The sequence below is a fragment of the Mycteria americana genome, chromosome 3 (assembly GCF_035582795.1).
Source record: "Mycteria americana isolate JAX WOST 10 ecotype Jacksonville Zoo and Gardens chromosome 3, USCA_MyAme_1.0, whole genome shotgun sequence".
NCBI lineage: Eukaryota > Metazoa > Chordata > Aves > Ciconiiformes > Ciconiidae > Mycteria > Mycteria americana.
The window spans coordinates 966,761-977,725 of NC_134367.1; the positions used below are offsets into that span (position 1 = coordinate 966,761).

A 10,965-nucleotide genomic window follows, 5' to 3' on the forward strand; every position below is an offset into this window, starting at 1 on the left:
GTGACAGAGAGAGCGAGGCAGCGGGGAGGGATAGAATTGCCACAGAAACATCAGCTGTGATGACCTTACGCTGCTGTTCAGGGACCACCGCAGGGCAGTTTGCCAGGACAAGCAGGTCTACCGCCAAGGGCCGTCAAAACCCACGACCCCAAGCCCCTTCCCCTGCAGCTCCACGCTATCAGCTCCCCGATAGTCAAGCAGGGCTCACTCCACCCCGCAGCAAGCCAGCTCCGAGAGCTCTGCGAGTGAACTAACTCTGCAAAAGAGCATAGAGATGCAACACAATGCCGAAGACAAAATGGAAGGTTTCTCAAGCTTGAGGAAAGTTTTATGGTACCTTTCAGGGGCAGAAGAATAGGGTACCTGAGAGCTGCCACACTTCTTAACGTGGTTTTGTAATATACCCTACAAACTTCAACCACCGGCAGCTGAGAAGCCAATACGAACACACAAGCTAGGACAAGAATCAAAAGACATTGTTTCAAACCAAAAACGCAGGGAAACTTTTTGAAGATTGGAGTTGGAGTTTGACCAGAGTATTTTAACATTCCCGCTGAATACACAAATAGAAATATTTGCCAAAACTGAGGTTTTGGCATCATTTACTCATCTTTTCCCAGTTTTGGCTGCCTCTGCAATGAATCTAGGCATGCAACCCAGGGTAACGCGCAAGCTTCAGTTTTGCTAGTTTTCAGTGCAGCTTTTCTACATACGCGTTTTAGCCTTTAAGTGGATTCTGGAAGAGATCAGTGGATGAACAGCAGTGCACATAGGCTGAAAAAGATCTGGTCCCACTTATACCCTACGCTGGAGGGTCTTCCACTCTTTTTCAAAACAGATTGTTAAAAAAAGATACAGAAAAACATATACAGAGAAGTACCAAAGTGTTCACCTTTGGGGTAGTATCATATAGTCTTAAAATAGTTAACTGCATCATATCTCCTGAAAGACCACCAACTATTTTGATGCCTTTCAAACGGTAAATATGAGGTCCAAATAAATTACTATTTATTAAAATAGTGCTTGCAAGTCTCAGCCGCAGATGCCTATTTACATTTGCTTTCCAGCCAGACTTTTCAAGTCTTGTTCTAACAGATACCTCTTTCAGAATGGTTACGATAGAACCCGAGCTCCTCCCCCTCTCCATTAGGTAGATTTGAATCCGCACTGCACAGACAGATCTCTCAGAAGCGTGTGCTGTACTCTCACAATTCAACACTTCTGCCCAGCTCCTGCAGGTTGCACTTGTTTAGTTTCCTCTCTCTCACGCCTCTCCCACTACTCAACTTCCCTTTTCTTTTATCCACCCTCTAACGTGCCTGTCCCACACAGAAACTGGGGTAAGTCCATCTCCAAAACAGCAGAGTAACAAAGACTGTCAGACTGGGAAATTAGAAGATAAAAATTCTCCTTTTAGGGTTTGCAACTCACTACCTGGCCTGAGACAATTTAGCAGCTCCTACCACAGCAAGTTCTGCTGCATGAAAGACACCGATACACTGAGAATACTAAAAAAAAAAAAAAAAAGGTTGTGCATGTTACTTGCTCGCTAATATTATTTACATGCTCATTAACCACAGCATTTTGCAAATAAGAAGAGGTAAGCCCTCCCCCGCAAAGCCTCCCGTGTAAGTTTCTGCCTAGAAACATTAAGCAACTGCAGAACAGGTCAAAATAAAAACCCTGCCTGTGCAAGTGCGCGGCGCTGGAACAAAGTTGCGGGCAGCGACAGGCCAGCAGCTCGCACCGACCGGGCGGCACTGCACCGCTCCGCACCTCGCCGGGCTGCCCCCGCAGCCCCGCACGCAGCCGGAGGCCGAGGCTGCACCGCCGCCCCCCCCCCCCCCCCCGCCGGGCTCCGAGCGGGGCCAGGCGCCGCGGGCGCGGCCGTCCCCCGCAGGAGGGAGCCCGCATGACCCGGAGCGGCCGGGAGGCCTCTGACCCGCCGCAGCGGCCTCCAGCTCCCCCCCCGCCGCCGCCGCCGCCCCGGCCGCAGGCCCCGCGTACCGTCCGGGCGGCCTCTGCCCAGGTCCTGCCCTTCTTCCTGCGGCCCTTCTCCCTCATGTCGGACGCGACGAGGCGCAGCTGACTCCGAGGTACCCTGGAGGTTCCTTCCGCCCGGGAGGGGGACGCGGGGGGAGTCGGAGCGGGCGGCGGCGGCCCTGGGTGCGGGCGGCCCTAGGTGCGGGCGGCCCCGACCGCGGCAGCCCCTGCGCCCGCCGCCGCTGCCATATTGGGATCCTACTGTAAAGGGCCCCGGTCATGTGACCTCTGCCGCGTGACTCCACCTACTGTACGGGCCGCGGGGGGGCGGAGCGGCTCGGCGGAGAGCCCCGCCCCCGAAAGCTGCGCATGCGCACTCCCCGCCCCGCGGCGGCTGCCAAAGGGCGCGGCCGCCCCCCTCCCCCTCCCCCGCCGTCCCGCCTCTCCCCCTGCGCGCGGCGGGGCCTGAGGGGGCCGTGGCGGCGGCGTCTCCTCACGGCCGCCCGCCCCGCCTCTCCCCCAGGCGGCACAGCGGCCTCCCCGGCCACAGCGACCCCGGCTGCCCGCCGCCACCAGCTCCCCTCCCCCGCCGCCACCAACTGCCACCGCCTCCCCTCCCCCCTCCGCCGCCACCAACTGTCACCAACGGCCTCCGGCTCCCCTCCCCCCGCGGCCGCCGGCTGCCAGCGGCTCCGTCAGCCCCCGTCGCCCACCCCATGGCGGCCCGCTGCCCTCACGGTCGCCGGCTGTCCCCTCGCTGCCTGTGCCCGGTGCCTGCAGTCAGTTGTCGCCACAGGGTGGCCACCAGCCCACCCCACGCCAGCGCTGCCGCCCGCCTCCCCGTCCCCACAGCCACCAAGAGCCACCGAACCCCCCCTCCTCACGCCCACGCCTGCCCCAGCTGACCCCCAGGGCCACCAAGCTCGGCCCCTCGCTGGCCATTGCTTCACAGCTGCGGCACCCAGCTAGTCCCTCGCCGCTCACCACCACCCAGCCACGCACCCCTTCCCTCTGGTGCTGCCAAGTGTACCCCAACTACCAGGCACCTCGCAGCCTGCTGCCGCCTCGTTACCATCCGCGTTCCTCCCCCTGACACCAGCACCTGCCGTCAGAGCCACTGTCCCCATCCCCTGGCATCGAGCTCCCTCCACTCAGTGGTGGTTGACCAGCGTCCCAGCTGCCATCTTCCTCTGTCGGCACCTCCGCCCTGCACGCGTCCACTCACAGGGCCGCTACCCCGAGCTGCAGCTCCCTTTGCTCCCTCCCGCAGCCCGCTGCCCACCAACAAACCACCTTCTCCCTCACCAACGCTATTACCCGCTCCCATCCACGTGCTGCCACGACAGGCTGTCCCAGCTGTTGGCCGTTCTCCTGCAATGCTGCTCCGTACGCTCCCAGTCCCCTTTTCAGCACAGCTGTCCCCCCATCCCACCTCGTCCTCCGGAGTTGCAATCCACTCCCATCTTCTCTCAACCGAAAGCCACTTCTGCCCTTGGAAGCCCCAGGAGCTCCCAGGTGACATTCCACCCCACCCAGGCTTGTGATTTTATTTCCATCTTCTCTCCTGTTAAAGGAGGGATATCACTGACTGGATAGAAAAACTAATTCTCACGCTGTTTGAAAGCCAGCCCTTGTTACCTACCTGCAAAGGACGTACGTCTATGCAGCATCTCAAATGGTTGCTCTTTCCGTATCGTGGTTTCATAGAAAAATGAGCAGCTTCTCACAGTGTGCAGCATCATATGTTCCTGTTTCTATGGGAAGAGAATGTGGAAAATCGTAGTATGTGCCTGTGTGGGAAAGCCACCGTCAGTGAATACCATGCCAGGGACAAAAGAAAGTCAAGGCCAGTGTCCTTCAAGGTGTTTGTACACCTTAATTCTCACAGCACCCTCAGTGGGTTGCAAGCTTGCGTACAACGGCTAGACAACAAAGCCGAAACAGAGTAATGGGCATAAATGTCCAGTGTAAATGGTTGTACAAGACAATGTTGAACTGAGCATCAAGGGAAAGGAGCAAGTTCTCATTGTGAACTAGTCTTTGGAGAAAAATCACTTACCGAGTCTGTGAAGGAGGTAAGCCAGGCCGGGATCTAAGATTAAAGACCACTTTTCCACCTCCTAAGTGAATCTCAAACTGACTCCCAGAATTATAGCTTGCTTATTTTACGAAAACGTGACAGGGTACATGCTCCAACCCATGATGTTAGAGCAGCCCTCAGGACTTACGTCGTGACTCATAAATTCGTAGAGGCGTTGGCTGGAAGAGACACCAGGAGGTCTCTAGTTCGATCTCACCTAAAGCAGCGCCGTCAGCAGCGTTAGGTTGGGTTAACTGCGGCTCTGTCTGGCCATGTCCTGAAATCATCCAAGCCTGGAGATCGCCCCACCTGCCTGGGTAACCTGTGCTCACCTACACCTTCTGGAGGAGTTTTTCCTGCTGTCCGACATCAACCTCCAAACTGCGGTGTGAGCCACTGCCCCTCGTTGCACCCCAGTACCGAGAGCAGTTCACCTTCACAGCCGTCCTTTACAGGGTCGTGGGCTGCTCCTAGGTGTCCCCTTTGCAGCCGGCTGGACAAGCCCTGCTGCCCCAGCCTCTCCTTGTGCATTGCGTGCCCCAGGACCTCGAGCATCTCAGTAGCCCTGTGCTGGCTCTCTCCAGTTTCTCCCCATCCCTCTTGAACTGGGGGGACCCTAAATTAAATCTTTATTTGAAGCGAGGCCCCAACAGTGCTAAATACAGGAGAAGCAGCAATTTCCCTCTGTCTACTGGTGAAGCTTCTCCTCCCGTAGCCAGCATGCCACTTGTCCAATTTGTGCTGAGGTCGCACCGTCAGCTCATGCTCAACCATCTGACCTTTTTCTCTGGGCTCCTCATGTCCCCGTGTACCTGGTGAGATGCCTTCATCGCCTCCTGCGGCTTAGCGTTGTTAACCATAACTGCGAACTTGCCAGGGAGATGAGTTAGAAAGGAGACTGTGTTAATGTGCAATCTGCTGTCTGTCCATGCTTCACTCTAGCTTATTTAATAGTAGCTTCCAGGGTTTTAAAAAAGAAAAAGTGTACATTTTGGATAAAGTAAAAACAGATAATTCATCCAGTGAGCTAAGGAAATATTTGTGGCGTAAGATAATCACATATCAATTGATTCATCTTAAGGATGTGAGCCATCGTGTTATTCCACTCAGGATTTACATTCAGCCTGGAGTTCTGAATCTTAAGTTACGGTCTGAACGTCATTTAATTTCCAAACTGGAGGTCAGACAAGCTGGAAGATATTAATTACTGGCTTTTTGATTGACAAATGACATGGCCACAGCTCCAAGCAAGTGTATCTGATAGCAACTGACTGCAGGAAAGGACAGAGTAGGAATATAAACATTTTCTGCAAAATTTTACATGTAATCTGAAGTTTTTAAGAGGATAGATGAGGGGGGCACTTACCCCAGATATGTAAACAGAGTTTAAAAATCTTTATCTATGAGATTTTATGTTAAGACCATTACACTCTTCCCACAAATCAGTAGCTGGGAACCGTCAGCAAGAAGCAGAGGTTATCTCTGTCAGTTTTAGATCATAGAATCATAGAATCACAGCATGGTTTGGGTGGGAAGGGACCTTTAAAGGCCATCCAGTCCAGCCCCCTGCCACGAGCAGGGACATCTTCAACCAGAGCAGGTTGCTCAGAGCCCTGGCCAACCTGACCTGGAATGTTTCCAGGGATGGGGCATCCACCACCTCTCTGGGCAACGTGGGCCAGTGTCTCACCACTCTCATTGTAAAAAATTTATTTCTTAAATCCAGTCTAAATCTGCCTTCCCTTAGTTTAAAACCATTGCTCCTTGTCCTGTCCCGACAGGCCTTGCTAAAAAGTCTGTCCCCGTCTTTCCTACAGGCCCCCTTTAAGTACTGGCAGGCTGCTATAAGGTCTCCCCGCAGCCTTCTCTTCTCCAGGCTGAACAGCCCCAGCTCTCTCAGCCCTTCCTCACAGCAGAGGGGTTCCAGCCCTCTGACCATTTCCGTGGCCTCCTCTGGACCCGCTCCAACAGGTCCATGTCTTTCCTGTGCTGAGGACCCCCGAGCTGGACGCAGCACTGCAGGGGGAGTCTGACCAGAGCGGAGTCGAGGGGCAGAATCCCCTCCCTCGACCTGCTGGCCACGCTGCGGGTGATGCAGCCCAGGACACGGTTGGCTTTCTGGGCTGCCAGCGCACATCGCCGGCTCATGTCCAGCTCTTCATCCACCAGTACCCCCAAGTCCTTCTCTGCAGGGCTGCTCTCCATCCCTTCATCTCCAGCCTATATTGAAACTGACCCATGTGTAGGACCTTGCCCTTGGCCTTGTTGGATCTCATGAGGTTCACATGGGCCCACTTCTCCAGCTTGTCCAGGTCCCTCTGGATGGCATTCCGTCCCTCAGGCGTCAACCGCACTGCTCAGCTTGGTGTCATCTGCAAACTTGCTGAGGGTGCACTCGATCCCACTGTCTATGTCATTGATGAAGATATTGAACAGCACTGGTCCCAGTACAGAAGCCTGAGGGACATGACTTGTCACCAGTCTCCATCTGGACATTGAGCCGTTGACCGCTACCCTCTGGATGTGACCATCCAACCAATTCCTCATCCACTGAACAGTCCACCCGTCAGATCCATATGTCTCCAATGTAGAGAGAAGGATGTTGTGGGGGACCGTGTCAAAGGCCTTACAGAAGTCCAGATAGATGACATCCATTGCTTTTCCCTTGTCCACTGATGTGGTAACTCCATCACAGAAAGCCACTAGGGTGGTCAGGCAGGACTTGCCCTTGGTGAAGCCATGCTGGCTGTCTCGAATCACCTCCCTGTCCTCCATGTGCTCTAGCATAGCTTCTAGGAGGATCTGTTCCACGATCTTCCCAGGCACAGAGGTGAGGCTGACAGGTCGGTAGTTCCCAGGGTCCTCCTTTGTACCCTTTTTAAAGATGGGTGCAATGTTTCCCTTCTTCCAGTCACCAGGGACTTCTTCACCTGACTGCCATGACTTTTCAAATATCATGGAGAGTGGCTTGGCAGCTACATCAGCCAATTCCCTCAGGACTCTGGGATGCATCTCGTCAGGTCCCATAGACTTATGTATGTTCAGGTTCCTCAGGTGGTCACAAACCTGATCTTCCCTTACAGTGGGAGGGGCTTTACCCCCTGGTCCCCAACACGTTGTCCATTGACTCGGGAGGGGTGAGGAGAGCGGTTGCCAGAGAAGACTGAAGCAAAAAAGTTGTTGAGTACCTCAGCCTTCTCCTCGACTATTGATACTAGGTCACCATTCTTGTTCATCAGTGGAGGTACGCTTTCTTTAACTTTCCTTTTCTGGTTGATGTACCTGTAGAAGCCCTTCTTGTTATTCTTTGCGTCCCTTGCCAAGTTCAGCTCCAGCTGCACCTTGGCCTTCCTGACCCATCCCTACCCAAGCGGGCAGCATCCCCATACTCTTCCCAGGTTACCTGTCCCTGCTTCCGCTGCCTGTGCAGTTCCCTCTTGCTCTTTAGTTTGACCAGCATGTCTCGACTCGGCCATGCCGGTCTCTTCCCTTCCTTGCCTGATTTCCAAAAGAGAGCAGATGTTCTGCCCTCTTGTGCTGTGGATTAATGACAAAAATTCTTGCAGATCCTTAGATTCTGTAGCAAACCACCTGGCAATTAGAGCATACAAGTGAGGTTCAGGTACCAAAATGCCTTTCAAAAACTGAGAACTAAATCACAGGCCCATTTAGGACTTTCTCTGCTCTGATGAAGAGGCCAGATTCAATTAACAGATCTAAGTTAACTGCGGTCTCATCCACATTGCCTTGACTTAGACAACATCTTCAAGTATAGGGCATTCTGGTCCCAGTCAGCCTCCTGTCATCCTATCCTATCCTCCTGTCTCCTGAAAACAGACCAAAGACAGAAGGTGAGATATGTGGTCAGTGCATAGAAACAAATACTGAGATCATATTTTCATAAATATTTGCTCTTTACAAGCAAATCAGATACACGGTAATTCATTTACTTAGGTATAGTTGGCATATGTCATCAGTTTTACGAATCACTTTTATTTAACTTAAACACTCAGTTAATTAAATAAAAAAAACCCCAATATGTGCATGCTTCAAAAGCTCAACACACCATTAATTATAACTCTTGTCTTTTGAAAGTACCCCTAACGTTTCCAGTCTATGGTGAGGTTTGAGGTTTGTGCTAGACTCCATTCAGCTGCAGCCATTCAGAACACTAGTCAACAGTCTTGGGCAAAAATCCTGTATCTGGCTAAAAACGCTAGAGAAATTAGGTCTAGCGACAACATGTCCCTTGCAACTTACTGTGTCATTGAATTCAATATTTCTGGGGAACTGATCCCCCTACACTATCGAGTTCTTCAAGTGAAGTACATCAGCCAGTACAGCCATCCTCTGAACAGGTTGAATCTATACGTCATACCGGAACACGGAGCCCTGGCCTGAATTCTCCCCTCCTCATTTGAACCCTTCTTGGGGTGACCATTTACGAGTTCAAAAATGGCTTCTGAGCAGAGCAGAGTTTAATTTGCACCTTTGATGTAAGAACCCACTGATGCAGAGACCTTATATCAGCAGATTCTAGGCAATACCATGGCATACACCACCTTCATCAGGAAGGATGGTAGCGGGTGTGTAAAATATCTAATACAGCAGCTTTCCTCTCGATCAAATAGAAATCTCACCCAGGCTGTCACATACCGTACCTCAGTTACTGCAGAATCCTTCTCTGGGGCCTTGACCGATGCAGTCATGCCCTGATTATATCCATCCATTTTCATCTCATCATTTTCTAACCCAGAATTACTCTTCCCCATGCAGCCCTTCACTGGCTCTTATCATGTTAAAAATGAGATCCCTCTCTTCATTTTCAAAAGCTTTCACATCCTACCCTACTTATCATCTAACATCCAAATATATTCCCAAATCCACTCAACTTGTAATGCCAGCCTCCGCTGTCCACTTGATTGATTTTCAAACCAGCATATTTCTATGCCTTAAAACGTTACCTTTGTCTCCTATAGCTATCCGTTGTCTCTTCTTTTACGCTTAGATAGTCTTTGCTGCCTGAATGCGTGCTGTACTTTGAGGTCACAGGGCAATTCTGCTCTGCCACCAAGAATTCTACAGTGTGAGTAGCAAATACTTATCATTTGAGATGGAGCGTTAGACAGCCAGCCCTTAGTTCATGTTTCTTACAGCACTGAGTTGCCATATCCAGCACACTCATCTCCCGATTTTCAGTCAGCCAAAAGCTGGACACTGCTGAGCCAAGACTTCAGCAATTTTCTGCTGCACTTCTAGTTCCAAAGCAGGTCCATAAAGTTCACAAGACCTTCCTTTCGTCCTAATCAGTTCCTGTGGCGGAACAAATCTGCATTTTCCAAACACTAGGACAGACACGATCAGGCATCAAAATTCCTTTCAGAAGGTGTTCTTTCTGCTTATAAGTCACAACAGCGTGACTCCCACAGCTGTTGTCTACCACATTCCCCACATTATTCCTTTTCAAGTATAAAATCAAGGATAGGTTTGTATACTGCCCTGTTTACATCCCCCCACGTTGGCACCTCGTGATACATACGAGACGAAGCAAAGCTAGGATTTAACACGATTCTTCAGCCTCGCATCTGAGTTGGGAACATACCTCCAGGAGGAGAAGCCATTGTAAAACTCAAGTAGCCATGGTCTGTGTTGCACTCTGGAGCCTGAAAGCTCATCTTCCAACATGAAAATAAACATAAACAGGCATGAGTCACCATGGCATGTATGCCATTACTATTACTACTGCTACTACATCTACTGTACCATAGTTTCCTTGTTCAGAGGAGCATATAAAGCACATAAAGCCAAGGCACATAAAGCTGGTTTTAGAAGTAAAGCCAGTACCTGTTATGAGGTGGTAAAGTAAAAAAAAAAAACAAAAAAACCCAAAAAAACCCACAAAACCAAAAAACCCCCAAACAAACCTCCTGGTCAGCAAGTGAAGAGGGAAGTTGCTGCCCAGGAAGTCTCGGTGCATCGCCGGGGCAGAAGCGCTCTCTGCGCTCCCCAGGGAGCATCCACAGCTGCACAGGGGACCTCGTGCTCCGCCGCCTGCGCAGAAGCGTCGGCTCACAGCTGATACCAAGCGCTGTCGGTAGCAACGTGGGTCTGCTTTGCAAATGCTTCCACCGAGGCTTGAATAAAACTACCCGAGTCTTTCCTGGGAAACCTGAGGAAAATAATTTGCTCCACCGGCTTTCTTAACAGTGAAGACTTCCTCTCGCTCTTCCCACTCAGAAGAGATTAACACAAGGATTTATAGGGGAAAAAAAACCCAAGAGGGCTAGAAGAAACGGTGCATTGATTCAACTCGGAGCCTGTTAGATAAAATTCTGTCCCCCAAGGTATCTTCGGGGCGGGCTTGATATTTACCATCTCCTGATGGCTTCAGTCAACAGGACAGCACATTCCAGCATTCACCGTTCGTCTCCTCTTTTGTACCCCATTAACAATGTCCTGTAAGGGTGTGGTGAAACCCACCATTTTTATCCCTTGCAAGAAAAATCTGCTTAGGGCATGACCTTATCCGACCGGGTAAAAGATTGGGCAGGAGCTGGGCACTGCGAGCCGCAGCTGCAGCTGGAAGGAGATCATCATTTTCAGCCAGCTGAAAACTGCCTTTGCTTTAGTCTAATGCTCCAAACATGCTCAGAAACCCCAAATCTGCCAGTCCAACAAATTCTATTCCAAATGATTTTGCTTCTCTTTGCTCCTACCCAAAGATCAGTATCACATTTCCCTGGCAGTTTATTATAGCGTTAGGCAGTGCATATAGGCTGACAGGAAGCCTAATTTGATACTGCATTTCAGAGAACTGCTACAACTTATTTTGGCTTCTTTTACCTAGAATGCCTGCACTCTGCAGCTTCGCTAGTGTGCCTTGTGCGTATAGCTGTACCCAC

General features: G+C 51.3%; 1 protein-coding gene across 1 annotated transcript in view; it reads right to left on the minus strand.

Annotated features, from left to right (window-relative positions):
• The window catches only part of ASXL2 (ASXL transcriptional regulator 2), a 127,409-nt gene extending 125,152 nt beyond the window's left edge, over positions 1 to 2,257 (minus strand). Inside the window, exon 1 of the mRNA XM_075497579.1 lies at positions 2,008 to 2,257. Within this exon, the coding sequence (XP_075353694.1) occupies positions 2,008 to 2,064 (57 nt within the window). The 5' untranslated portion in view covers positions 2,065 to 2,257. The remainder of the gene's footprint in view (positions 1 to 2,007) is intronic.
• Positions 2,258 to 10,965: the final 8,708 nt, after the last annotated feature.